At 49.3% G+C, this 27193-nt stretch overlaps 7 protein-coding genes across 7 annotated transcripts; 3 read left to right on the top strand and 4 right to left on the bottom strand.

The window, feature by feature from the left end:
• Nucleotides 1-3029: 3029 nt before the first annotated feature.
• MYCFIDRAFT_42360 (uncharacterized protein) lies at nucleotides 3030-4727 on the top strand (the record flags this gene model as incomplete). Its single annotated transcript, XM_007933790.1, has 3 exons — nucleotides 3030-3191; nucleotides 3311-4443; nucleotides 4505-4727. The coding sequence occupies 3 exons, from the start codon at nucleotides 3030-3032 to the stop codon at nucleotides 4725-4727; spliced, it is 1518 nt and encodes a 505-aa protein (XP_007931981.1).
• A 2069-nt stretch (nucleotides 4728-6796) lies between these two features.
• Nucleotides 6797-8191, bottom strand: MYCFIDRAFT_200660 (uncharacterized protein; the record flags this gene model as incomplete). Its single annotated transcript, XM_007933940.1, has 1 exon — nucleotides 6797-8191. The coding sequence occupies one exon, from the start codon at nucleotides 8189-8191 to the stop codon at nucleotides 6797-6799; it is 1395 nt and encodes a 464-aa protein (XP_007932131.1).
• Nucleotides 8192-8943: 752 nt separating this feature from the next.
• On the bottom strand, nucleotides 8944-12313 carry MYCFIDRAFT_217061 (uncharacterized protein; the record flags this gene model as incomplete). Its single annotated transcript, XM_007933939.1, has 2 exons — nucleotides 10741-12313; nucleotides 8944-10068 (listed from the first exon to the last, which is right to left on the bottom strand). The coding sequence occupies exons 1-2, from the start codon at nucleotides 12040-12042 to the stop codon at nucleotides 8944-8946; spliced, it is 2427 nt and encodes an 808-aa protein (XP_007932130.1). The 5' UTR covers nucleotides 12043-12313.
• Nucleotides 12314-13204: 891 nt separating this feature from the next.
• Nucleotides 13205-15793, top strand: MYCFIDRAFT_146745 (uncharacterized protein; the record flags this gene model as incomplete). Its single annotated transcript, XM_007933938.1, has 1 exon — nucleotides 13205-15793. A coding segment is annotated over one exon (2589 nt), but the record flags the coding sequence as incomplete, so codon positions are not given.
• A 1300-nt stretch (nucleotides 15794-17093) lies between these two features.
• MYCFIDRAFT_217060 (uncharacterized protein) lies at nucleotides 17094-18212 on the bottom strand (the record flags this gene model as incomplete). Its single annotated transcript, XM_007933937.1, has 2 exons — nucleotides 17094-17938; nucleotides 18179-18212. 2 exons carry the CDS (start codon nucleotides 18210-18212, stop codon nucleotides 17391-17393), a joined length of 582 nt encoding a protein of 193 aa, XP_007932128.1. The 3' UTR covers nucleotides 17094-17390.
• A 416-nt stretch (nucleotides 18213-18628) lies between these two features.
• MYCFIDRAFT_179942 (uncharacterized protein) lies at nucleotides 18629-20517 on the top strand (the record flags this gene model as incomplete). The annotated part of the gene is made up of 16 exons (XM_007933936.1): nucleotides 18629-18729; nucleotides 18763-18832; nucleotides 18880-18927; nucleotides 18957-19049; nucleotides 19071-19108; nucleotides 19142-19237; nucleotides 19435-19469; nucleotides 19501-19568; nucleotides 19619-19666; nucleotides 19719-19728; nucleotides 19761-19841; nucleotides 19882-19912; nucleotides 19949-19981; nucleotides 20032-20309; nucleotides 20340-20367; nucleotides 20397-20517. The coding sequence occupies 16 exons, from the start codon at nucleotides 18629-18631 to the stop codon at nucleotides 20515-20517; spliced, it is 1179 nt and encodes a 392-aa protein (XP_007932127.1).
• A 1181-nt stretch (nucleotides 20518-21698) lies between these two features.
• Nucleotides 21699-21890, bottom strand: MYCFIDRAFT_19746 (uncharacterized protein; the record flags this gene model as incomplete). The annotated part of the gene is made up of 1 exon (XM_007933772.1): nucleotides 21699-21890. A coding segment is annotated over one exon (192 nt), but the record flags the coding sequence as incomplete, so codon positions are not given.
• Nucleotides 21891-27193: the final 5303 nt, after the last annotated feature.

Here is a 27193-nt window from a genome sequence, read left to right as displayed (position 1 = left end):
TCGCGCAGCTCATCTAGAGCTCGCTTGCGCTCCAGACAGGGAGGAGCACCGAGGAGCGGCCCAGGGAGTCTAGGTCCAGTGCCTGGTCCTCCGCCCAGTCTGAAGAGAAAGCGAGCTCTAGATGAGCTGCGCGAACAGCAAGAGGCGCGTCGTGAGCAGGAAGCATTCGCTAGAGAGTACATGGGAGATGGCCGTCGAGAAGACGCGCGGGATAGAGAACGATATGCTCCGGACGAAGAAGTGGAAGCAGAAGAAGATACTGCTCCACGACCGACCATACAGCTGTCTGGTCTGCCACTGAGCACCACCGAGGATGATGTACGAGCGGTCGTTGGAAAACATCTGTCCGTGCATGCGGTCCTCATACAACCCCAGTCGACAGTGAGCAGATCTTCTGTGACGGCCATCGCAACCTTATCCCCCGAGACTGCTTCCACTCAAATTGATACCGCAGTCAGTGCACTGCGAGATAAGTATCTGGGGTGTGGCTACAGGCTGTCATGTTCGCGCCATCTGTCATCCACAGCACTTCAGCCAGGCGCAGTCGCAGTCGCAATGCCTGCCACTGATGTAGAGCCATTTGGGGCGCAAAAGGCCAATCCAGACCAACCTCGTGGCGCTTTCAGCATGAGGAATGCTCCTCCGCCATCTCATTTCGCACCACCCGATTCATACGAAGCTCGGTCACGCAGTCACAATCAACTTCCTCAGGCGACCGCGAACATTGCTGTGCAGCCTCCCCTCGCCATCACGACCATCCGTGCAGTACACACCATAGCTGACAGACTACTTGCGGAGCCCGACCCACGACGCGCACTTCAGCTTGAAGCTGGACTCATGGCAATACCAGAAGTGCAAACCGATGAGCGTTTCGCCTTTCTGTTTGATTCGCAGAGTCCCGCCGGAGTCTACTACCGATACCTGATGTGGAACGACGATGAGAATCTTGATATGCTGCAAGAGCAGAAGCGCATTGCAAAACGTCCTGAGCGAGTCGTTGACGATGTTGTGATTGACTGGAATCTCAAGCAAGGCGAAGTGCCTTTCGCAGATTTGTCTCGGCTGGGCGATGCTTTGGATCATCCCAGCTATGTGTCGAGCGACGAGGAAAGCGACGATGAAGAAGAACGGAAATTCAATACGGGGAAGCGAGAAGGCGAAGGCGCAGCATCAGACAACGAGAAAAAGTATCTCTCACCACTGAAGATTGCCAAGTTTGCTTGGCTTTTGTCTCGAGTCCCAGCAACCCACACAAGACTACGAGTTGGGGATGTCGCTGCTATTTCGACCTTCGCGATCAATAATGCTGGAGTTGGAGCCGACGAGATTGTCGACATGCTCATGCTGAATATCGAAAAGCCTTTCAGCGCGACGCAGTGCGGCAAATTCGACAGCGAGGATGTGACGCAGGACGAAGAGGATGACTATGAGCCAGACGAGGAGCTTCCAAGTATCGAGGAGACGCCGTCTGCAGAGCCCGCCCTGAAAAAGGATTCAGATGCCGACCCATCACAATCAAAGCTCGTCGCATTGTATCTCATCAATGATGTGCTTCAGAACTCTGCCACGGCTGGTGTGCGAAACGCATGGAGATATCGGCAGCTGTTCGAGGCGGCTTTCCGTCGACAGCATACTTTCAAACAGCTTGGCCGGCTCGGGAAAGAGCTCGGCTGGGGAAGAATCAAGGAGAATCAATGGCAGAACAAAGTTCGCGTGCTCTTCGACATCTGGGAACACGGCAGCGTGTTCGCAAGCGACGTATTCGAAGCCATGAAGAAGGAGTTCTTCGAACAGCCAGCTGAAGAATCGGCAGATGTCAACGAAAAAGCTGAGCAGGATGGGAAGAAGAGTGGCCTTGATACCAAGTACTTGGCTAAATTCAAACGAATAGAAGGGACCGCTTCGCCTGCCACGACTGCATCGCCTGCCCCTGCACCGTCTGTCCAGACCGAAGACATGGATGGCGTGGATGGAGAACCCATGCAAGGCCTTGACGGAACACCTATAGACGATGTCGATGGAACGCCAATGGACGAAGACCTCGACGGTGAGCCCATGAATGAGCTGGATGGGTCTCCGATAGCGGGTCCGGAGAACGCGGAGCTGAAATACGACACTGCGATGGAAGTCGATGAGCCTGCCAAAGACCAAGCTGTCGCTAGCACCAGCAAGAATGCCTTCTCACTGAGAGCTGGCGTCGAAGTAAAGCCCGCGGCACCTGAGCCTCGGCGACGAAAGCATGCAGAAGACATGTTTGCCGATAGTGACGAGGATTGAAGCATCAAATCGCTCTCCCTTTGACGGTGTCTGGCGCTTCCGATTTCTCCTTCAGCGTATACCATGCTGCTGCTAATGTACAGTCACGTGCGATCGACGATCTCATGAAAATGATATGCGAGGCTAGAGGTTGTTGACGTGAGCCGGTAGCCGAAGAGGCCGCAGCGTCGCGGCCGCCCGAATACTCCACGAAAGACATCTCTTCACTTGACGTTCCTGCAGTCTCCGAGGGACCCTTTCTTGGCGCGGGACTAGACCAGGGTAAGCTGTCGAACCTTCCGACAGCCACGTTCCTCGCCTCCAACGACACCTCTCGTAACGATGCTATAGTGGAATCGAATCGAGGGATCGTGAGATCAGTAAGTCGGAATTTCTTACCCTTCCGTCGAGAACAGCCAATTCGAGCGCTGTACTTGCGAATACATCCTTGGCCCAAACGACGCAAGCTTGCAGCTTCCCCTCACAAACATGCGTCTCCATGCTTAGCAGCGCCAGAGACATCAACCCATGTCCTGACTGCTAAAACGACAGGCGTGGATACGCGTTTCCCGATACATGGTAAGAATTAAACGTGGGCGGGGATTCCGTATGCCCGCCGAAGCCCTGGTCGCCCGCCGGAGGCTGGGATGATATTATGAAAACTTCTGTACCGTTTCATTCTATACCCTCAAGCAAGGCCGTCTACGTGCTCAATCTTTCGATACAACACTACAGCAAAAAAGGGAAGAGCTAGGCGAGCTCGAGAAGCAAAAATGGTGACCAACAGCGTCTTCTCGACCTCGGCCAGAGTGCTCGCAAGCGACACAACTATCCAGCCTTCCGGCACTGCACCGAATCCGAAGCGTATAGATCGTGACAACCCGTTCGATGGCAAAGCAGAGCCTACAATACTGATTATTGGGGCTGGCACTTTTGTAAGTTGGAACGATATCGAGAGAATAATGCTCAGTCATAACGCGCTCTGAATTTCAATATCACATTGAATTTGTCATCCCATACATAACTTATTGATGTACGTTGACGCCTTTGCCAGGGAACATCAACTGCCTATCATCTCGCACACATCTACAAAGATCCATCCAAAGTCACAGTGATTGACCAGGCGCCGTCTCCGCCCAAACCAGCGGCCTCAATCGACGTCAATCGTGTCATTCGAACCGACTATGCCAACAAGCTCTACTGCGACCTAGCATGTGAGACCATTCACCCATGGTTCTGGAGCGAAGAGCTCGGTCCATACTTCCACAAAGTCGGCTGGCTCATGCTCGAAGAAGAAGGCAGCAACCTCACATCACGCATCAGAGAGACCTTCCTCAGTCGAGGCTCCACTCAAGCAGAAGACATCGCCCTCAACAAGATCCCCGAAAAATTCTCCTGCCTCAAAGGCACCTCCACCGAAGGCTTCCAATCCTCATACTTCAACCCCGAAGCAGGCTGGTGTGACGCCGCCGCAGCAACGCACTCCTTCATGAAAGCAGCCGAACGCAAAGGCGTGCGCCGCATCACCGGCACCGTAACGGAACTCATCCACAACCCCTCCACCAACCGTATCGAAGGCGCCAAAACATCCGACGGCCGCACCCTGCACGCCGACAAAGTCCTCCTCTGCGCCGGTCCCTGGACCTCCCAAATCCTCTCCCCAACCGAAGACTCCCTGCACTTCCCGGAAGACCAAACCATCGAATCCCAAATCCAAGCCACCGGCCTCATCGCCGCCTACTACCACTGCACCCCATCCGAAACCACCTCCCTCACCACCCTCGGCAACAGCACCCAAAAAACAACCTCCTCCTGCCCCGTGATCATCTACGGCGGACTCGGCGAAATCATCCCCCCGGGCCCTTCCAACCCCCTCATGAAATTCGCCAACTCGAAATCCGGAATCCTAAATTCCATCCCCAGCAGCAGCAGCAGCAGCAGTCAACGAAAAATCTCCGTCCCCGCCACCGACCAGTCCACCGTGCCCGAAATTCTGAAACAAGAAACGCAAAACTTGATCAGAAAACAACGCGTCCTTCCGCACATGACGGAGGGAAAAGTCCCCGCGTATTGGAGAATCTGCTGGGACGCGCAGTCGACGACGGAAGATTTTTTAATCTGTGCACATCCGGATGCAAGACTGCAGGGACTTTTTTTAGCGACGGGGGGAAGTTTTCATTCTTATAAGTGAGTTTTTTGTTTTTCTCCTTTCTCGTTCTTCCACAACAACTAACCCTCCTTTCATAAGATTCCTACCCATCATCGGAAAATACATTCTCAACACTTTATTTTCGATTTCCAACGGGGAAGAAAAGGATCGGGCGTGGGGATGGAAGGAGAAGGAGAATCAGACACGGGTGGATGTTCATGAGAAGGGGCTTTTGTCCGTGAAGGGTGTGGAGAAGAGGGAGTTGAGGGAATTGTTTGAGATGGATGATGGGGGTGGGAAGGAAGTAGGGGCGAGGTTGTGATTTACTTTACTTGCTATAGGTAATAGTAATAGTAGTATCGCCTATAATCCCTTCAAATACTCTTATTAAAAAAAAGAAGAAAGAAAAAAGAAAATCTCTCTCTCTCTCCTTTTAGATAATAGAATTCAACCTCGAGAGACGTCCGTCTTCTAAGAAACCGAAAAACCATTCGAAAGAGGATATTCTATACTAGTTAAGAGGCAGGCTAGACATGGATTCTAAACAGGGAGAATAGATACTAGAAAAAAAAATGTTCTGCTCTCTAGTGTCTGAAATATAGATAGATAGATATTTCATTTGCCTATTGTAGTGCCTTTCGGCCTATATAGGTCTGTTTCTATGTATTGTTTTAGGTAGGAAACCAACTTGGTTAGTAAAAACCTCCCTCCTATCCTACTTATAAGTATTAATCTTCCTCGTTTCCTTGTTTTCCTTCCTTTAGGGTGCACTAGTATTATAGTTGTTACCCTCTAACTACCTTGCCTACTACCTTACCCTTCTTTCCCCCTCTTCTTCCCTCCTTCTTATCTACTCCTTAGTTTCCCTTACTAGTACGAATTGTTATTCGAGCGGAGCGACAGACTAAAAACAGGCACCTAGAGCAACCTAAGGAGCTTGCGACGAAGGTTGTAGAAGGTGTCTATTTAGTCTAGCGTAGAGCTCGAGAACAAATTAGATTGCTACTAATAACGTAGCTAATATTAGTAGTAAGGAGGCAGTAGCAGTAGTATTAGCGTAGGGGGGCTAAATTTCAAAGATGCGCCCGCAAAATCGAGCGCGCGCTATAATTAGTTAATAATTCAAGTTACTATTACGTGCCCTCTAACGGTCCTACAACAAAGGCAACACTATAATGCGCCAACAGCACTATGCGACAATAGCACTATGCGCTAACAGCCCTATGCGACAATAGCACTATGCGACACCCCTATGCCTGCCTCTTTTATAACTAACGAAGCAACGACCTTCTATAGCAAAACAAACACAATCTGTAGCGACCTTTGACGGTAAAATCTGATATTGTTCTCAGGCTCTACGCCGTCGCTCCGCTCGATTAGGACAAGCACTGCAGGGCTTGAACGATACTTTATATAAATCCCTATTTAATAATCCACTTTACTATCCTCTTTAGGTCTTCTTTGCTCTAGATTAGCTTGTCGTATTCCCTTTCTATTGCTTTAAGTCTCTAATTACTTCTACCTTCTAACTATTAAGGGCAGACTAGTAGTATATGCTTAGGGTTCTAAGATTAGTAGCTATATTAGTACGCCCTACTTTCAATTCCTAAGACGTTTCTTCTAAATAGGTAAGATCTAAGTCTAATATACTTAGATCTGATTTAGATAGCTAGGCTTACCTCGGCCCTATTTAGGTCCTTATAGAGCTAGTAGTTGTATTAACTAAATTTAATTAGTGCCTTTAGGGTTCCTAGTCTGACTTGTGTTTTGTTTTATTCCTGCTCCTATAGGTATCTAGTAATTAATTCTACTAGGCTTTGTTTCTCTCCCTTTAGCTTGTTTTCCTTTAGCCTTATATTTGGATCCTAGAGCTCTTTCTCTAGCATTTCTCTTATTAAGACTCTATATTGCTCTAGGTCTTTAACTTTCTAGGGAGTTATTTATAGTCTGTCTCGCCTTCTAGTCCTAATATACTAGGCTTTTATCTTGTCTAGTGCCTTTTAGATAGTCTATTAGGCTAGGTATTCTATTGTCTTTGCTATATATTGGTGTCTTAGTCCCTTAAAGTATTGTTTAACTAGTGGGATCCCTAATTCCATTTCCACTACCCTTATTGGTATAGTTTTGTATACTCCTAGGATTTTCTTCAGGCTTTGGGTTTGGGACCTGCTAACTGGTTGCTCAATCCTCTTTGGTGTTTTCTGGTGTCTGAAATATAGTGGTGAGGATGTGTGCATATCTCGAGGAGCCCAAGTGGATTAGAAAAATTAAAAAAAAAACACATTATTTGCCACCACTTTCTCGCAACAAGAACGATGCTGATCAACAACAACGCATGACTTTCTGCTTCAACTAACACATCGATCCAGCATTCCACCTCGCATCAGGGTCCTATCCGGTCGCCAGCAGTGCTTCGCTCTTCTGCCTCCGTCCAAGCAAGCGGTCCACAAAGCTCGTAAATTTCCGATTCTCTCCTCCAGAAGCGTGACTTCCGGTCAGATTTGCCATGCTCGAGCTCCTCAGACTCATCTCGAGATTCCAGCCCCTTCTCGTTCCATCGCTGCCATTCACCGGCCGAGCCAGTTCCGGCGTCGCAAGTGCAATGGCCACAGCTTTCTGCCATTTCAAGAAGGATTCTTTGGCCTGATCAGTGGCGCAAAGCGAATAGAGATGCTCCACTGCCCGGCGCATGCGCTTCGTGTTGGCCTCGGTCGTGTGCATCTTATCAGTCTCAGACTTCGTATGCCATTGGCACGGACTCTCAGCGGGTGAGGTATGGTGAGAGGGCAGGAACGATGCGGCGAGATCCTCATTGCGATACCGATCATTCAGCGAGGAAAATCTGCCAGTCCAGTAGGCGAAGGGCTGTGCTGTGTTTATGGCGCCCGGCCGTGGCTGTAAAGAATTTGCTCGCGGCCTGTTCGAGGTGGAATCTAATGTCTGGTCGATGTTGAGGGTTGGCAGTTCCGTCACTTGCTGTAAATGATTCGATGTAATGCTCATCCGCTTCAGGTCGTTGCCACTCAACTCGCGAGAGAGCGAGGTGGACACCAGGGGTGGTGTTGGAGGACCACGCTCGGACATGAGTCGAGTCTGCTTGATTTCGCCGTGCGAAGATCTGAAGTTCGTATTGTTGGTCAGAATTGGCTGCGAGTTCCATCGCTGTACAGGCTGTCCTGGCTGTCCTGGCGTGGGTGGGCGTTCACGGGAAGGTCGGTATGCAGGACTGCTGTCGAACTTCTGCGACAAACGTGCAGGATGTGCCCTCAAAGATGCACGCTGAGATGCAGGGAGACTGGATTTGCGCTGCGGTAGAAGAGGTTCGCCGACGTCGCTGGAGTCAGACCAGCCACGACTGAGGCCGGAGCGGCGAGGGGAATTGACGAAGCCGAAGCGGTCATCATCCGCAAGCATGCTCGGCAGCGGCTTGATGGGGCTCAGGGAGATATTCTCCTTGAAGGCCGTCGATCGGGGGATGTTCGTTCCTTGCTCGAGCACGTGCTGGAGCAATGGCTCTGTGTCGGATCGAATGAGCTTCGATCGGGCTGGTGCGTGCCTGAGATCCAAGGATGGAAGGCGACTGGTGGAATACTTGCGATTGGAAGCTGTCGGGGTCGGAATGCGCGAGACGGAAGGCAGTCGCGCATGAGACTTGCTCTGCACCAGCGCATTGGTGGTCTTCTTGATCTTGGACGGCAAAGGCAGATTGCTGAATGTCCTGCTTCTCGGCATGCCCCCGATTGGGTCGTCGGGCAAGCAAACGTAGCTGTTCCTCCGTGGCGGCATGTCCTCTGTGGAAGGAAGCGGCGGGAGCGTGTCGGCAGGGCCAGGGCCGCCGTCGTCGAAGATGTGGGAAGAGGAGGATTCTTGGTGGCGTGGGGGAGGGGGGAGGGGAGGGGGAGGGGGAGGGGGGGCCTCGCGATGGGCATTGGTGCTGGTCAAGGATACATTGCTGGCGGTCGATGGCGAGTCGGTGACGTTGTTGCTGCGGCGGCGATTGAACGGATTGAGCGTCTGCAGTGATGCGATTGAGCTCAGGCGGCGCAAAGAGCTGCGTCGACTGCCAGAGTCTGCTTGCGTTACCTCGCTGGAGCGGCTTTTTGCGGACGGCATTCCGGGTGTATTATCGATGGCTGGCATACAGCGGAGAATGAGGACATAATTGATAATTGGCATGTGAAGTTGGGATCACGATGTGTGGGTCCACGAACCATCGGGAGAAGGTGCGGTCGAGCGCATTCGCAACGGCCGTTGATGCATGGCTGATCATCAGGCAAGTACGATCGTCGTTGCAACGACCTTGCGACTTCTTGCACTCGACGACCTTGGCGCACGCACGACCATTATTCGCATGCAGTGTTTACATCAGTGACGCACGCGCCTCTCCCTTCCCATCAGTCGACATGCCTCAACTCGTCGTTGCCACCATATGTCTTCCAGTACCAGCCTGCCAATTATCACCACACTCCACGCCAAACAAATTTCCCCTCCAGACTCAGTGTAGCCTGACCGCCATCGGATAGCCTCATCGATGCAAGTCATCCTGTCCTATTCACCCCCACAGGACCCTCACTCAAGAACAAGCTCGGCTCCCTCTCCATCCCTCGAATAAACTGAGACGTCTCCTCGCTCCAACATTCCTGATCTCGCAACTCCTCCACCGCTTTGATCTCCTCCCCACTCGCAAACAAAGCCCCCAACATATAAACCTCGCTTGCTCTGCGTTGATGCTCGTCCGAGACTCTGATCTCAAATTCTGCAGCATCTCGACCAGGATGTTTCGTCTCGATCGCGGCGTGAATGGCGGCCACGACATCTTTGTACCGGATACCCTCCACTTCGTTGACGACTTCGATGCGAAGTTCCTGGTCGTCCATGTACCAGAATCGCAAGATCTTGTTGTAGAGAAGTCCAGAATACCGTAGATAGATGTGTACCGCGTTAACTGCTGGTTGGCAGATAAACATACTCTGCCAGATCGTGTTGTGCTTAATCTGATCCGGTTGCTCCGTGAAGCTCAGTCTCTCGCAATATTTTGCGCGATGAAGAATCGGGGTCTTTTCATGGCCAGGTTTGCGCGCGAAGAAGGTAGCGTTGAGCTGGGACGGGCGGGCTACGAGATAGCGTGACTCCATCGGGTTCTGTTCTGACATTTCCCGGATCTGTTTGCTGCTGCTCGGTCGCATTGTACTCGTATGCGTGTCGGTCACCCACAGGTCTCCGGTGTGAACGGCTTTGAGGAACAGCTTGCGCTGGAGGCTGACGGAGTCATCGATTGTGTACTTCCACGTCGAGCACACACTTCGCAGGTTGAGTACGTCGCTCATCGGCAGATGGTGAATAATCGCCTCAAGCAGCTCGCGAGTGTGTAAGACGGCGTTTCTGGCAGCTGCGGTGGTGATTGCGCGTGTAGGCATGGCGTGCCTGCTATATACGAAAGGCGCAGCGTGTGACTTCTCAAGGACTACATTAGCGCCGAAGCAACATTTTCCATGCATGGGACCGATACGGACCTTGCCTGACTTTGTTTTCTTGCGAGGCGCATTGCGTAACGACTTGCCAGCGGAAAAGACGGAAGTATTGTACAAAGTTGTCTTCGTATCGCTGGACAGGTAGAGCTGCTTTCTCTCGCCGGCGCACTCTTTCTCCACCCACTCCAAGCCCTGATGATCGATTAGTACTCTGGCCACAGCTCGGCTCCTTCACATAGATAGCACTTGCCTTGTACGGGGCACGATGCTGGAAGCTGACCTTCCTCTTCCTCCCGGCCATCTCCTTTGCCTTTCTTGATCGTTGGGGAGAACGAGAAGTATTGGAAAAATCGTACTGGTACCAGACCAAAGTGAGTCTCGTTCACGCAGCAGATACATCCTCACCTAGGCAGAAGTTCAAGTTGAAACCCACTAGCAAGTGAGTTTGTCCAAGTGAAGCCCATAGCGACCTCATGCAATGTACGGCCGCGTGAAGAGTCGACTGGCCATCGCCATAGATGATGACTTGAGAGGAACGTCGAAAGCAGGCTTCGAAATGAAATCAAGACTGGCTGACAAACACAGTCGCAAGTAATGTTGATCGCAAAGTAATGTTGATTTGGGTATCCTGTGGTCGTGATTCGTTATAAAGAAGCTCACCTCATCAGCGCTCAACAAATCGAATTCGCTTGCTGGAATTCACTGCGATCCTCTTCTTGGACCCAAAGTACTCCTGACTGCGCTCTACCGCGTGCCAAAAATGCCAAGGCCAATGCCAATATCGCCCGCGTCTCCTGTCCGGGATCTCTTTGCAGGCGGCTCGTCTTCGTCGTAGCCAGCTCGGACTACGTTGCTCTTACGCACCTGCCCGAATAATTTCGTTTGTCTCAACTTCTCGCCACCAGTTCGACGGCTAGGCTCAAGCATACCTCGGCCTTCGAAGCTATCTCGCTTTGACTGCTGTTCCTGGCCAGACCTCAGCATTTGTGAAGCAGAAAGGGAGGCTTGCGACTGCGGAATCTCGTCATCCTGGTCCAGAATGTCGGTCTCTGCCTCGCTATCATTGTCTGATGCGGAGACAGTGCCATCAGACTGTGGATCTTGTGCCTGCGAAACTGGCAGCGAGGTCTGCGCGTAGACGTCTGGCGTTCGCATTGCACTCATGCGAGCCACAGGTGCAGTTGATGGGATCTTTCGTGGTTGTTGACGACCTGATGGAGTCTGATACGCTGGTTGCTGCAACTTTTGAGCTCGTTGTGGGGTAGATGGCAAACTGGAAGTGCTGTGCACGTTCCTGGAATGGCCTTTCTTGCCCGCTGATCTGGCAGATTCCTGGCTCGCCATTTCTGAGGCCTGAATGAGCGCGGCAAAGGCTTGCGGCTGCTGTCGATTGCCGATGTGTGCACGCTGCTGAGGGGTACTGTAGACGGAACGGGGTGTCGCATCGACTCGTGACGAAAATTGAGCTCGCCGAGAACGGTTCTGCTGCTCTCTGCTCTGACGAATGCGCTCGGCCATCAGAGTAGCGCGATCGCGAAGGCTGGCAATTTCATCGTCTTGCATCGTAAGCATCCTGTCCTGATCCTTGGTTTCCCTTTCCAAAACCTGAACATTCTCGCGCAAGATGTGAATATCACGGAGCATTCTCTGGTACAAAGCCTTCTGGACCGGGACGAAGCCTTCCTGCTGCGGGAGGGGTGTCACGGGCACTTTGGACTGCTCGGCTTGCGCAATGACATCGCTCTCGGTCTGCGCCATTCGTGCCTCGACATGCATGCGCTCGATGGCCGCGGCGCTTTCCTGTGCGAGCATATTGTACTGCAGCTTGTAATGCGCGGCTTGCATCTTCTCGTGCTGAACTGCGGCTTGCAGCTCGACGAGTTTCAATCGCAGCTCCTCGGATGACGCCGGTTCCAATTCCTCTCCAGACAGTATTCCAGGGAATGCGCGCAGCGATCGGCCATTCTGGGCGTGCAATTCGATGGTGGGAGGCGGGGTGGAGATGTGCGAGACTGGCGGAGTCGGGGTGCGCGCTTTGCCTCTGCTCGACGATGGGAGCTGTGTAGAAGGTGGCGGAGTCAAACTCGAGGGCGCATCGTCCAGTGGGTGTGATTGCACCTTGGAGAGGCTGGCCGTGGGTGCCGATGGTAGGGCGGCATGCGACATGTCCGGCGTCGCTGGCTCGCTGATGTCGGGCGGAGGAATGAGGGCGTCCAGAGTGCGGTGTATGGAGGGATAGCATATGAGGGCGGGCGTTGTGTTGTTGGTCAATGCCGTGGCGTGGCGTGGCGTTATCGATAGGATAGGATAGGCTGGTGGGTTGATTGCGGTGCGGTGCGACTACAGCAAGCAGCGCGCGCCGCAGTGGTTGTAGTTATCTGTGTTTCATGCGCGCATAATAAGAATGCCCTTGCAGCAAGCAACGCAGGCACAATTGGGTTGTCAGCGCACGAGGGAGGTTGGGCGAGGTTGGATGAAGTCAGCGGCCTAGAACTACAGCGGTGCGCATGCGGTGGCTTCGTTGCCCGTCGCGACCGGTAGCAGCCCCTGAGGGCGACTGGCGACATGGACCGACTGCCCGGCCGCCGACCAGGAGTCAGTAGTAGTCTTCGTCTTCAACAAGCAAAGCACTGCACTCTCTCCACGTGCTGTGCTGTGCTGCATTGAAGTCGCCGGCCATCCATCGGCGCTGCCGCAGCTGCAGTCCACGATCGCCGCGAGCATGGATCCTGCGGCCACCACTACCCCCAAACCATCAGGCATACCCCGTCCGCAGTCCAAGTTCCGCTCCACCACCGCCACCACCACCACCACCACCACCTCCACCTCCACCTCGCTGGGGAACGGCGCCATTACTCAGTCTCACGGCGCTCTTCACACGCCTGCCGACACCGTGCCGCCCAAGGCTGCGAAGCCAGCAGCAGTCTCTGGCACACCAAAGCCCAAGGCACAGAAGCGCATTCCTCCAGCAGCAATATCGTCGCCGTCGACTCAGCCTGCCGTAAAGACATCGACCCTGGCCGCTGCGAAGGCAAAGCCACGCACCGCTCGACCTCATTTGTCTCTGTCCAACGGCCCAAAGAATAACGCCAAGCCATCGATCGGCTCAAGGCTCACTGCTCGACCGACTTCTGCTCAAACAAAGCGACTGAGTAGTATCTCAAAAGCCTCAACCCTCGTCAATGACGATGAGACCGAAGACCAACTCAGCTCACTCGACAGCTTCCGCTCGGCTTCGAGGTCCGGCTCCAGATTGGGTTCGTATGATGATGATGCTCAACCAGAAGCACTGGACGTCGTCGAGCCATCGAATGCAAATATTCCAGTCCAACAGAGAAAGTCATCAAGACCCTCTCTGACCGAAAGGACCATCGAAACTCTTCAAGGAATCCCTACAACTCCCGACATTCGACGCAGATCCAGCTTCTTTAATCCTGGAAGTCCCATGGGCCCTCCGCCACGTCCGCGCTCCAGCCTAGCCAGTAGACCCGGTACAAGCGACGGCAGCTTTGCGAGGACATCTGGTCGGCTTTCGCCACCCAAGAAGGGGCCCTCGAGTGCTAGGCCGGCGACGAGAACTTCGAGCGTGAAGTCGAGCGTCGGATCTATTGGTGGCACTCGACGGTCCACCAGCGGCGCTCTGACCAGCCGGTTGCAGGAAGCGAAGACTGCTACGGCATCGAAGACAGCATCTCCGCTCAAACCAGCGACTTCGTCACTCCCCAATGGCAATGCAAAGATAGCTAGCGATCGTACTACTGTGCCATCGTCACGCCCTGCAAAGCCTCGTCCAGTTCTTGGCGAAGCGTTTGCTCCTGCCAAAAGAAAAGAAAGTGAGACCACGACAGTACCAGCTGCGCCCACGCATGGCAAACGAGTAGTGTCCAACTCTTCTGCAGCACTACGGCAGCAAATTGCCGCAGCAAAGGCGGCCGCTCGCAAAGAAGCGCAGAGCGCCATCAAGCACGACTCGCCGATGGACAGTTCGACTGTCAATGATGCTGCATACGACCTGGACTTGAGTGCAGATCCCTTCAACCAGCTACCCAAGGACGGCAAGCACATCCTAAGAAATCGCATCAACAACGCTCGGACCGATGGCAAGCTCAACATTGCTGCCATGGCACTAAAAGAGATTCCCGAAGAGGTTCGCAAGATGTACGACTCTGCCTCCATGGAGGAATCGAAGGTGAACTGGGCTGAGGTCGTCGATCTTACACGCTTCATCGCTGCCGACAATGAGTTTGAGACCATCGATGACTCTATCTTCCCAGATCGCTCTGGAGAGGAGATCGCTGACGATGATCAGTCGGAAGGTAACCAATTTGGAGGCCTGGAAATGCTCGATCTACACGGCAACTCACTGCAGAGCCTACCCATGGGTTTGCGACGTCTCGAAAGGCTGACAACCCTCAATCTTGCGCACAACAAGCTCGACAATGCTGCATTCGATGTCATCGCGCAGATCTCACAGCTGAAAGAGCTCAGACTTGGTAACAACAATTTGAACGGCAGCCTTCCCAGTTCGTTGTGCGACCTACGCAGCCTCGAGGTGCTCGATGTCCAAGCGAATAGGCTCCTCGGGCTTCCAGAAGCGCTTCGAGAGCTCGTCAGCCTGAGGGTCCTAAACGTGTCAGGCAATCAGCTCACAGCTCTCCCCATGGAGGCGCTTGAGCAATTGCCGCTGACCGATTTGGACGCAAGCAGCAACGCCTTGATCGCATCGTTGTTTCCTCTCGGCGGACCGAATGGCCATCCTACCTTGCAGATTTTGAACGTGGCCAACAACTCTCTTGCGGCTCTGACGTTTTCAGAAACGCTCGAATTCCCTAAGTTGAGCACTTTGAATCTCACAAACAACCACCTGACGGTGCTGCCTTCCGTCGAAGGCTGGACGGAGCTTACGACACTGCATGTGGCAGACAACAAGGTGACCGAATTCCCGCCAGGGTTCACGACTTTGCAGAAGCTACGTAACGTCAACTTCACAAGCAATGACATTCGCCTGGTAGACACGGAGATTTGCAAGATGGAGGGATTGGAGTCTCTTATCCTCGCATCCAACCCACTCCGCGAGAAGAAGTTTCTCACCATGAACGCAGCCGACATCAAGCGCGACCTGCGAGCTCGACTGGCGCCCGAGCAGTCTGACTCCGTCACAGACGAAGACGTTCCCGGAAGCCCTGTCACTGTCATCGGTGTCGACACTCATACCTCACTATGGTTTCTAAGAGCTAACGGTCTACTCGATCTTTCGTATAAGAACTTGTCGGACGACCTCAACGACACTTTGGGATCATTTCTGAACAGCAATGAAGTCAAGACCATGCAATTGCAAAACAATACACTTACGTGCATACCACCGGCCATGTGGATGGGTCAGGCTCTTCGCGTGCTTGATCTCTCCGGCAACAGCATGAGCTCCGACTACCTATACGACGAGCTTGAATTGCCCAACTTGCAGGAGCTCAGCCTTAGCCAGTGTCGGCTCACGTCCCTCGAACCGCTGACCACGCAGCTGCAGGCGCCGAAACTGCATACTCTCAATGTCAATGCGAATCGTCTCTCGGGCCCTTTGCCCGAATTACGAGAGACCTATCCATCCTTGACGACACTGTTCGCAAGCGACAACAAATTTCGCTCAATCAGCGTTTCGGCACTGCGCGGCCTGCAAACTGTGAACCTGAAGAGCAATGACATCGAAGCCCTGCCTGCCGAGATTGGTCTGCTGTGGGACGAAGGTCTTCGCAACTTCGAAGTTGGCAGCAATGCATTCCGCGTGCCTAACTATCGCGTTTTGGAAAAGGGCACCATGGCAACGATGAGATGGCTAAGAGATCGCATCCCAGCTGAGAGTCAAGATGAAGAAAGCGCCCGGCAAGGAGCTGTGGAAGGATATGTGAGTGAGTTGGGTTAGGTCTGCCCACGTCCGAACTCTGGATAGCGATGTGTGGGAGAGACAAAGCAGCGGCATGAGCATGGCGACTATGGCCTTTCGTATTTCCCCGGCATACTTCACTCGAGGCATTCCTGTTTGCATTTCATGGGAACATTGTACAGACTTACCTTCGAATAGTTCATCATTGTACAGCGATACTGCCAACCTCATCCATCTCACCGTCCTTCAGCATTTCTTTTCGCCTCGAGCCTTCAAAGCAGACTGAGACACCCAGATGAGACAGACAAAGGCTTTGTTTCAGCATTGACCCAAGAAGACAATGTATACACTGCATGCATCTCGAACACACAGCAGAGACACTCTTACATCTCACCATCGCCATGACTTTCCTTGACTTGACCATCTATACCATGGCCTTCCCCTTCTCTCCCACAAAAATTCACCAGCTACATGTATACAATCCTCCCATTCACCTTCTTCATATATACACAAAGCATTCAACCAGACGCCAGGAAAATTCACTGGCACCTAGGAGTGAGGCCTCCTTTGAAAGTCTCGAGTTTCTGTTGTTGTAAGTCCTGTTTTTGCATACCCTCTGCTGAGAAGGAGAATATCGAGATTAATCATCATGTCGATCAGAAATTCTCCTGTTCAGACGCATGCGGGCTGCACGAAGATTTGTTGCAGTGGGTATGTTTTCGCGCGAGGGATTTGCGTCGTGAGGTAGATCCTATTCTATACTGCGACGTTGGATTGAGAAGTACCAAGCGATACTCGAGTCGAAGGTTGTTGAGCAACCGTTTGTTCGTGCGCTGACGCTATTGATCTGCTCTAAAAGTAGGTTATATATAGTTCTTCTATCTATACCGTTTTCTTTAGTAAGAGAAAAGCTCTCTCTTCCTCGCAAGGGCGATGATGCTGTGCAGTGGAGAAGACTGGGACCTCGACGAAGAACGGAAAAGCAAGACGATTGCGGCCCTGAACGAAAATGTCGAAGAAGTTTTTTTTTTTTTTTTTGCTAAACTATCGAGTAATCTTATTCTTTTTCGTAAGTCTGGTCGAGGAGGTTCTTTGACAACAAAGATCCTACTAGATGAGCGCTGGCTGGATATGCTCCGACTAAGAGGTGATGATGGCCAGAAAGTGGCGAATCGGCCATCTTTGAGACTGGACCTGAACCTGAATCATGCTAGGTGGACTAGTCCAGAGCAGGGTATGGCGAAGTCAAGTCAGCAAGTGAGGTCAAAAGAAGCTCGCACCTCACCTTCCTCCTCGTCAACGGCAACGGCAAACATCGCCAAGACTGGTTCTGTCAAGTCATCATCACAAAAACATGATCTTTCAATTCATTCGCACTGACTAGCAGCATTTGCCATATACTGTACACGAAGAATCAGCTTTCTTTTTCGAGCATTTCAGCGCAAGTTTCCTGCCATCCGCATCCGCATGCCCAAAGTCCGTCCCCCCGCCCCAAAGCTGCCAGCGCCCTCTTTTGTTGCTTGCTCTCCATGTCCAGCTAAAATTTGAATGCGCACCGCGCCACAGATCCTGTTGTTGTTATCTTTGTTGAAGTGCGACGCTCGAAGTGCGCGGTCGACATTCTTCGACGTCACGCCTACGATCTGTTACGGCCAGATCGTCTTGGTTCGCCAGACTCGGTCGCGGCACGCTTGGGTTCCTTCTTCTTCGTCTCCTTCTTCGGCTTGGTTTCGCCATTGGCATCTTTCTTCGCCGGACGACCCTTCTTCTTTGGTGCTTCGCCGTTCTCCTTGGGTTCGGCGCTCTTCTTCTGCTTCTTCGCATCACCACCCTCTGCATCTTTCTTTTCCTCGGAGGTCTCCTCGGCCTTGCGCTTGTCGCCAGTCGCGGCGTCGCCATTCTCCTTCTTGTCGTCCTCGCCGTCCTTCTTGTCTTCCTCGCCGTCCTTCTTGTCGTCCTCGCCGTCCTTCTTGTCTTCCTTGTGCCCGTCACCCTTCTCTTCTACATCAACCTCACTGGCCTTCTTGATCACATCATGACCAGAGCGCTGAATCTTGACAGCTGGGTTGCCGGGCTCGCCGTCCTTCTTGACGACGTTGTTGTTCTTGGTGGTCATCTCGACAGTGCCCTCCTTGACCTCGGCGACTTCGCCACCAGGGCGGCCGCCAGACCATTGCCAAGAGACTGAAGGCGAGACAGCGCGTTAGCGAGATTCTTCACTCGGTATTGCGAGAACAACGGTTGGTGGTGGTAGCTGAGCTGGGGAGAGCGGATGACTAAGCGAGCGACGAGCAGGAGCTCGGGCTCTGGCTCTGGCGCTGCGCGACAAGGCGGGTAGTGGGATGGAGGACGCGCCCTTTCCGCCGCCGATGCATCGACAAGCTGTAGGGGACGTTCGCGATTGCAGTGAAAGAGATGGCGTACCTTTGTCTCCCTCCTTTGGTTGGTTGTCTGCCATTGCGACTGGAGCTGGCTGGGCTGGGAGCGGGAAGCGGCTCTTGGCGCAAAGCGTGTGGAGAGTGGTGAGATGAGTGCGCAGCGGGGTGAGTGGTAAGAATGGCGTCGCCTGATGTGTCTGCAGGCGGTGGGATGGAAGGTGAGGTGTTCTGGTGCGTAGATGGAAGAGAAAGGATCGAGGGAGCAAAAGATGTCGTTGTTGTGTCGAGCACGGGCACGGGCTCAGTACTCGAGAGGCTGGCAAGTGTGGCCGGGGTAGAGATGGGGAAGGTTCGCGTCATTTTTGCCGATCCCGCCGCTTGGACCTTGGTGCCGGGCTGCATTGGAATCTGCCTCGCTCTTCATCCTCCTCTTCTTCATCGACACGGCTTCGATCTTCACTTCTTCCATATTGGCAGCAAATGTCAGCAGCAGAGGATGGGCGGATATGCAGTCGGGAATAACATTTTCTGGATTGCTCCAATGCCTGGCAAGGAATATTGCCGTATGCTATGCCGCGTGGGCGACAACCATCACGTGTCTCGTACCTTACCTCGAGCTCGTGTTGTCAGGGGCCTTGACAGGAACCGTCACTCCGCCGAAAAGGTCTACGATAAGCCCTTGCATAGCCGACCGCGACTTGTAAAAATCGAGAACATAGAAGAGAGCAAAGGAACAAAGCATATTAGACGCACTCACCTACTTCCCAATTGGTAGCTTCATTCTTCGACCAGGATGTTCCCCCCGTCACAGGGCTGAAGGCTAGAGCTGTACGGAGGACGGTGCGCTGTACGAGCGACTCCTCATTCTGAAGAAGATCACAGAATTTCTGATGCTCGCTTTTGATTCCGCTGAAGGAGTATGATAAGAACTAGCCCAGCAAGCCAGCCTACGCGGTGGGTCTGACTGGAGACTGAAGTTTTGATGATTTGGGTTGCTGATTTGATTTAGGACGTCTTACCGCAAAGATCTGCCGTTTTCAAGGCTTTTGAATGATGCGATGTGTTTGCCATTGTTGATTGGGGGGGGGGGGGGGGAGGGGGAAATGTTGGAATTCGGAGGAGACAGATAGAGAAGAATTTTTTTTTTCAATTGGAGGAGGATTATTCTTCGACTTAGGCCTTTTGATTGACGGACTAAGTTAGTATTTTGTAATCGACGAAACCGGTACGTAACGTACGTGGAACAACAGCTCGATCGAAAAAATTTATAATAAGATTTTTTTTGTTTTTTTGTTTTTGCAGATTCCTAGTCGACTCGAACATAATCAACTTTCCAAGTCCGTAGAGCCACCACTTTCAGCTTGAAAGGGTTGGAAATTTGCCATATACCGCGAAATAAATCAACCAGTGACTATCTAAGAGCCCGTTCCAGCGCCGTCACCTTAACGAAATCCTATCCATCCTCTACCTACGCACAAGAAGCTAGTCAGCCTTCGAAGAAAAAACGCTGAAATCTCCTCACCTCCTCAACTTCGTACCCTTAAGCAGCGAACGACCTGCTTTAACCATTGCAATTCGATATATAGGATCGTGGGGGTGGGTTGTTTTTTTCGATGACTTTATAAGAGATCACCGTAGTAGGGTCGGCGTAGACCGCAGTAGCGGTAAAGAGGGCGGCGATGGCGACGCTGAGAAACTTTTTTTACGGCGTGGTATGCGTCGTTATAAAGACTGTGTATAAATGCTTAGTCGAGTCGTTAGAAAAAAAGAACAAAGAGGAGTGAAAATCGAAGATACTTGTATTCAGACGAATTAGAATCATGTTCTGGAGCACATCGCTTCGCTGCCCGTAATGTTTCCGGGCATTGAGATCTATACGGTCTCGCCGCTTTGTACAAGGCCTGGTATGGTGCTCTGCAGAGGCCAAATTGGCCAGCCAGTCTTGAGACTGAGATCTCAGGATCCAACGTCCGCGAGAAGCAATTTCTCGGTTCTTGGTACCTTGGTCAGCAAAGCTGAAACGTTGTTGCATAAGGCTGCGTCGGCCTGTGGTGAGGCCACCATGCCGGGTAGTGAGGCCTCTCTAGTCGCTTTCCGGAAAAGAGGATTTAACATTTCCGGTGTAATTGAGGACGTTTCCGGTGTAATTGAGGACGTTTCCGGTGTAAATGCCATTCGTCTGGGGATATAGTGACGTTTTGAAGCAGACTTATGCTTCCAGGAATCTAGTGGTAGGTGGAGATCGAGAGTGAGGTTCCACTAAGCTTCTTTGCTCATGAATTTGGCCGCTCGCCGTTTGGGCAATGCCCTTGGGTGTATTATGGCAGTAAATCACGGACAAGAGAGCGCGGAGAGACCATGTGTTGGGTTTGTTTCATACTCTAGGTTCAGCATCCGGATACATGTATCTTGTTAGCGCTGATGACGGGCTATGTCTTCGCAGATATCGGGAGATCGCCGTTGTTAGTCACCTCTTGTCTCGTTCGTTCGAACTTGAGGCATGGTAGACCTGGTCGTGTGATTCCTCGATGCCGTGACGCGGTAGAGGCCGTGATAGTAAGAGACGTTGACCGCTCTTTGCGCCTCGACCGGTCCTTTTGGTTGGCCAAATCGGCCGCTGGGCCTAGACACTGCGGTCGTCCCTTTCGATTCCTCGACTTCAGAGCGCGGGAAGCGATGTCGATATTGTCATATCTCCCTTTCTGGCTAAGTCAAGCTCGCCCGAGGCAATTCGACACGTGAAGGGCGAATAGAGCTCAGACTCCAGGAGAGAATCATTCAGCCACAAGCCTTGTGCCAATCCCTTCTGCTCTCGTGGATATTTATAATTGCTTTCGGTTGGGGCGGGCGGAGCTTCAGAACTCTCCTAAGCACATCATAGGAGAATTGTGTTGGAAAAGATTCCGAGCTTCCAGATAACCAATCCTCTCGGGCACTTTCAGCATACATATGCACCAGCATTGCTCTGGCAGGCGATGTGTCGCATGTGCCTTCGTACACGAGCTGAATTGGGCCTGCGCCTGGGTATTGGTGGACTCCTTGCGAGGATGGTGTGTCTATCCTCATGGCCAGTTTATTTACCACTTCGTTGAAGAAGGCATTGTCTTTGATCTCTTCGGCAAATACAAGGAGCTGAGCGAGGAATACCAGCTGATGAGAGATTGATCCTTCGTCGTTGAATTCGCCGTCAAAGGCCAACACCTTTTGACACAGCTCGGTGTCAACTTTGTTCTCGTAGAGATAGTTGACATAAGCACAGATGACATCGCTTTCTTCGTCCGTCATCTCGATGACGCGTTTATCGTTCTCGTCCGCCTCTGTTCGCTCGAGTCTGCGCCTCATGAATTCCGAACGTCGTGTGATGATGTGTTCGTGCACAGCGAAGTCTTCGGTCGCGCTTCGCAACACAACCATACTCTGCGAAAACCTACGATCCAAGTCAATGCCACGTTTTATGTGAAGGTCGTGCGGGACACTTACTTTGCTCTCCTCGCTTTCTTCATCTCTAATAATTTCACCTGTCGCTCATATGCATCCCACAGAGGCTTGATTTGGGCATATTGAGCGTCGTAGGTCGTTCGATGGTTGGCATCGCTGAGGACATCATGAGCATGTCGTAATTTTTGGAAGAATGCCGTGGCCTCAATCTGCTTTGACGGAGTGACTTTGTCAGGATGCCACTTCTTTGCTAGCTTGGTGAAGGTCGACTTGATTTGGGCTTTAGTGGCTCTGTAAGGGAGACCCAGCACTCTGTAGTGATCTGGCTCTGTGGGCTCCTTCATGACCTCGAAGCGGACTAGGTAAGCGTGCTCTGACACAAGCCAGATACCAGACTTAATGCCTGGAACGAGCCTCGAGAACGTCGTAGCGGAATGCTGGTCTTCAAGGATAGAGCGGGTGACGAGTGTATCGGACTGCACATCGCATTGTGATCCAAGACGCGGTCTGGCATTAAAGGAGAGGGGAAGCGTGACCGCGTCGTGTCTTGAGTTTGCCAGGTACAGGGGGACACAGAAATCCTGACTACCGAAACTACCGAGCTAACTACCGAATTGACTAATCGGAGAAAGCCGTAATGGTCCGTGCGTAGGTTAGTACGCGCGTTCGGCTTAAACAAGCTCGACTTTCCGAAAGCAACCCTTATTCCTTTCCCCTACTATAGTAGCTTCTACTAGCGTTAGTCTATTTAGAATCTAATCTTAATCTATTTAAACTCGATTTACTAATCTATTTAAACTCGATTCTACTATAGCCCTATCTTAGAAGCTTATTAATAATAAGGACTACCTCGTATATATCGATATAGCGGGTAAGAATATAAAACTATTAATAAGTCCTTTTATTATTCTATTGCTATTTATTTCTAATTGCTTTTAGGGCTTCGACGTATTTAAGTTAGTTATAGACGAAGATAGCTTCTTAACGGACGAGCAAATTCTAGTACTCGGCGAGGTAATCTATCGCGTTACTGCTAGTAAGGATAACGATATATATTTAGTAAGTTTTTCCTAATCTAAATATATTAATAATAGTATCTAATTAGTTTTAGTATAAGCTATTCTAAGACTCCTCCGCCCTCCTCGCCTATATATATATAAATACCGATAAAGGTAGATATAGGCTTATATTTAAGAAGAGAAAAGGTTAAGGTAGATAGAAGGCGAAGAAACAGGCTAAAGGTATATAATACTAATCTAAATAGTTTTAGAAACGTTTAAATACCGGCTAATTCTATTTAGAATAGTATCGTAAAGTAGCTATCGCTACTAATAACGCCTATATTAACGAGACTAAAAAGGCGGCAAGTACGCTAAAGCCGAAGACGCTAAAGAAGGCTACTAATACTACCCTAAAGAAGGTAGATAGGATCGGTATATTATTAGTTTTAGAATAGTTTAAGAAAAAGTACTAATAGTTTCTTATTCGTTTTAGAAAAGCCTACTACCCTACGTAGCATATGCTTATCTAAGAAGAGTAAGGCTAAGGCTAAGTTCGCGGCTAACCTCGAGGACATTATTTCGGGTAGAGAGACCTTATAAGTAGGGTTTTTTTAGTATAGTTAGCGTAGCGTTAGGGTTAGAAGATACCCTTCTAATACTAATAAGAAAGCAATAAGTACTATTAAACTATTCTTAAACTAATAAGAATCTAATAATAGTACTCGGGCTTTCTTAATAATTTTAGATTTAAATGATTTTTTACTAACTTTTCTTAGGGGCGGTAAGGCTAAAGGATCTCGGTCGGTAAAGGCAATAGGTTAAAATACTAAGTCTTTAAATAGCTCTATTTCTATACTTAATTTAGTACTAATAAATTATAGGTCTAATCGAGATAAAACGGCTATATCTTCGAAAAATCTAATACCTCGAGAAAGAACCCTATCGATAAGTACTAACGATAGCGACGCTAACGAGCACGACGACGAATTAGAATAGCTAGGACTAAGTCCTATAGCGGTACGGCCTAAGAGTCCTGTCGCTATCCGGAAATCGAGTCCGATAAAAAGGTTTGTAATTAGAATACGAATCTATTCAACCTACGATAGTAGAAATATGCCTTAAAAAAATTAACCTTGCTTATAGGACTGCTCCGGACGATAAGAATAAAACTAAAGAGTCGCGACGGCGGTAAGCAATTATCTTCGTTTTATTCTATCTATTATCGACCTCTTACTAATATTTCTAGTATTTCTAAATCGTATAAATTAGCGCCGATAGTAATTTCTTCGGATAAGTCGGAGGGCTCGGTCTATAACCTAGAGGAAGAAAACCCCCTCGGGGACCTCGAGAAGCTCGCGGTATCCGCTTCTAAATAGAATGCTATAAATGCCCCGTCGGCGCCTTCTTGTAATCCGAAACTAATAACATCCGTTTCGGATTCTAATATTAAGCGAGAGCCTAGTACCGAATCCCTCCCGGCTTAGCTTCCGAAAAGGCCTACGCCCGAGCCTTCGATTAATCCGCCTATTACGCCTACGCTATTAGTCCGGGTAGCCCCTCCGCCTAAGCTAGTACTAGCTTAGTAGCCCTTATATCCTTAATAGGGATTTCCCGATCTATAGCCTCTCTCTTATAGTTCTATTCGAGTACCTAGATATAAGCGAGGAAACGCGGTAAGCCTACTCTTATTTAGATCTTAAACGATTGTAAGTCTATTCTTATTCTATTTAGATCAATTTTAGGAGCGCTATCGGTCTTCTACGTTAGTAGGGATAGTACGATCGCTATCCGACCTATTTACGAAACGGATAGACCTAAGACCTCTTCTATAGCTATAAATACTAAGTATTGTTCTAAGATCTCGCGGACGATAGCTTAAAGGCTCTTAGAGCGGTAACGAAGGAATAAGAATAGGGTAGGAATAGAATACGAATAGGATAGGAATAGAATAGCGGGGGGAGTTCTAGGCGGGTTAAGAATCTTATAGAAGTAAATACTAGTAGTTATAATTATTTTTGTATTGTAGTCTAAATCGTTTCGTATACTAATCTAAATCCTTTAATATACTAATTATAAACCTTTCTCCCTTATCTATTCTTTTAATACTATTTCCTCGCGAAGGAGATCTAGTATCTCTCGTTTCGCTTTATTCTACCGTTCTAGAAGCTCTACGTCGATCGGCGGTATATCGTCGCTAGTCGCCGGTATACTCGGTAGTATCGGCGTACTAGTTACTTTACGTAAGGCTAGACTTTCCTTCGCTTATAACGATAGCGCCGAACGACGCCGCTTTAGTGTCTAAGTACTACTCGGTTCTTCGGCGACGATTGTATCCTTATTAAATTCTCGTTCTGTTCTCTTTTCTATCGTATCCCGTTTACGACGGCGGTTCTCTAGATAGGGAAGTTAATATTATTCCGATACTATTCGAATAAGGATTACTTATACTATATTAGTATTTACTCTTCGTTACTAACGAGTATACGGAGTAAGCCCGCTATATTAAACGAACGCTATAGGACTCGATGTTTTTTATAGATATTAGAGTCTTTCGATCTAAGATAGTAGCGCTATTTCAATATTATTGCTTTATTAAACTAATCGGAAAGCTTTTAGAAAGCTTTAATATACGTATTAATCGTAGGTAGAATTTCCCGATGCTTTCTAGTATAGTACCCCTATTTCCCGGCTAACTCGATTGTATTAGTATAGTATCTAATTGTCCGCTAAGTTGCCTTAGGAATATTTAAGAAGGCGGGTACTAGGCTATAGTAGATATAGCGATAGAGCTTATACCTAGCCTACCTTGCTACTTTCTCGTTTAAATAACCTAGCGATAGGATTTATTTTAGATTCTAATTTAAAAGCTTTCTTACTTACCTACTAACGCTTTAACTTCCTTAATATAAGCCTCTTTTAATTTCAATCTATAGATACTATCTATCCGAGCGAAAAGGATCGATCGATCGTATAGACTCTCGTTCTAAATAGCCTTATTAATGTTCCTCTACTAATAGATTACGCAATAGAGGATAATATATTCGAGTTGTACCCTCTAATCGCGGTTTTAATAGTTAATTTCTTAAAGATAAAGTCCTAAGCCTAGGAGAAGCGTTTGTTATTGCAATGTTATCGTAATATTATTATAATAAGAATGCTTTCTTATACCTTTAGCCTGCTTTAAGTTTAGGTCGGTTACGACCGCTCGAATTCCTTTACCGTAAATATAGTAAAAGGTTACTGCCGTTCTAGTAACCTTACGTATCCTTCCGAAGACTCGCGTAAAGAAGTTCTAGTATATAGACTCGGATTCTCTATAGACGTAGGCTCGGGCGAAGACAAGGACTAGGAATATATTTAGAATAGAATAATATTAGAATAGCATCGGAATGCGAATTACTTACGAATAGTTCGCTCTTTATCCTATCGTCCGAGAATTACTTCGTTTATATTCTTTTCCTTAATATATTAGAACGATATATCGACCTCGAAGGTATCGAAGGAAAGGAATAGCGACGCCTACTCTACGAAGAATGTAATAGTTATACACTCTTGTTCTATCTATTATATATCCTAAATATATTGCTAAATCAAATGTTAGTAGAATAGAAATGCTTTAATAAAGAGATATAAATCGGATAATATTCGAATAAGAATCGAATAGGAATCGAATAGGAATCGAATGCGAATCGACTTACTTACCGTTTCGGGGTTCTTCTACTCGATATTATACTTGAATTGGACTCTATTTATCGTCGTTCCGTCTAGGTAATAAATAAGCTTTTATCGTCGGATTTCCCGTCTAATATTATTAGTATTCTCTAGACTAAGATAAATTTCGCTAAGGGCGTAAACCCCTTTATCTCGGAGGTACTACTATAGGGCGAACGTCTAAAGGAAGACGGCTTATCCCGTTCTAATTACTTTCTTAACCGTTTACTATACGATTCTTATTTGCTTAATATATATAGTGTTATCGTTGCTAATAGCGTTTAAGTAATAAGTCTTAAGATTTTATCCTTATAGGATTAAAGCGGTCGTATAGGCGGCGGCGGTAGATAATAATGCTAATAAAAGGATACGAAGATAACGTAAGGATATGCCGCAAAGTTAATAGGTACGATCTTCCTTATTTTAATAGGACAACTAATCTTCTTAAGGAAACCTAGTCTAGAGGGGAGGTAATTGTAACCTAATTGCGATGTTAATTTATTCGGAATCTAATCCGAATCTATTTATACTTACGGTATATCCTCCGTAGGCTCGTCCCTTATACGATCTCCGTATACTATCGCTTTATAATTAGAATCCTAGACTAATTGTTTACCCCTATAACTAGGCTCTGTATCTGTTTGTAATCGACATTCTCCGCTAGCTTAATCGCGCGGAAGCGATAATCGTATTTATTTAGGCTAGAAGAGTCGTAGTTCGTATAGCAGATAAATCCTTCGCCTAGTATTGTCCTTTTAAGCTATTTCGTTTAGTATTAGTACGGGAAACTATTTGTATTAGAATAACATTGGCTTAATATTAGCTTAATATTAGCTTAACATTAGTATAGGATTTATTACTTACACGTAGATTAAAGAATCTAAACTTTATCTTATAGGAGTCGTACCTAA

This window comes from Pseudocercospora fijiensis, assembly GCF_000340215.1.
Source record: "Pseudocercospora fijiensis CIRAD86 unplaced genomic scaffold MYCFIscaffold_12, whole genome shotgun sequence".
Lineage (NCBI taxonomy): Eukaryota > Fungi > Ascomycota > Dothideomycetes > Mycosphaerellales > Mycosphaerellaceae > Pseudocercospora > Pseudocercospora fijiensis.
This window is presented reverse-complemented; position numbering and strand designations above follow the sequence as displayed.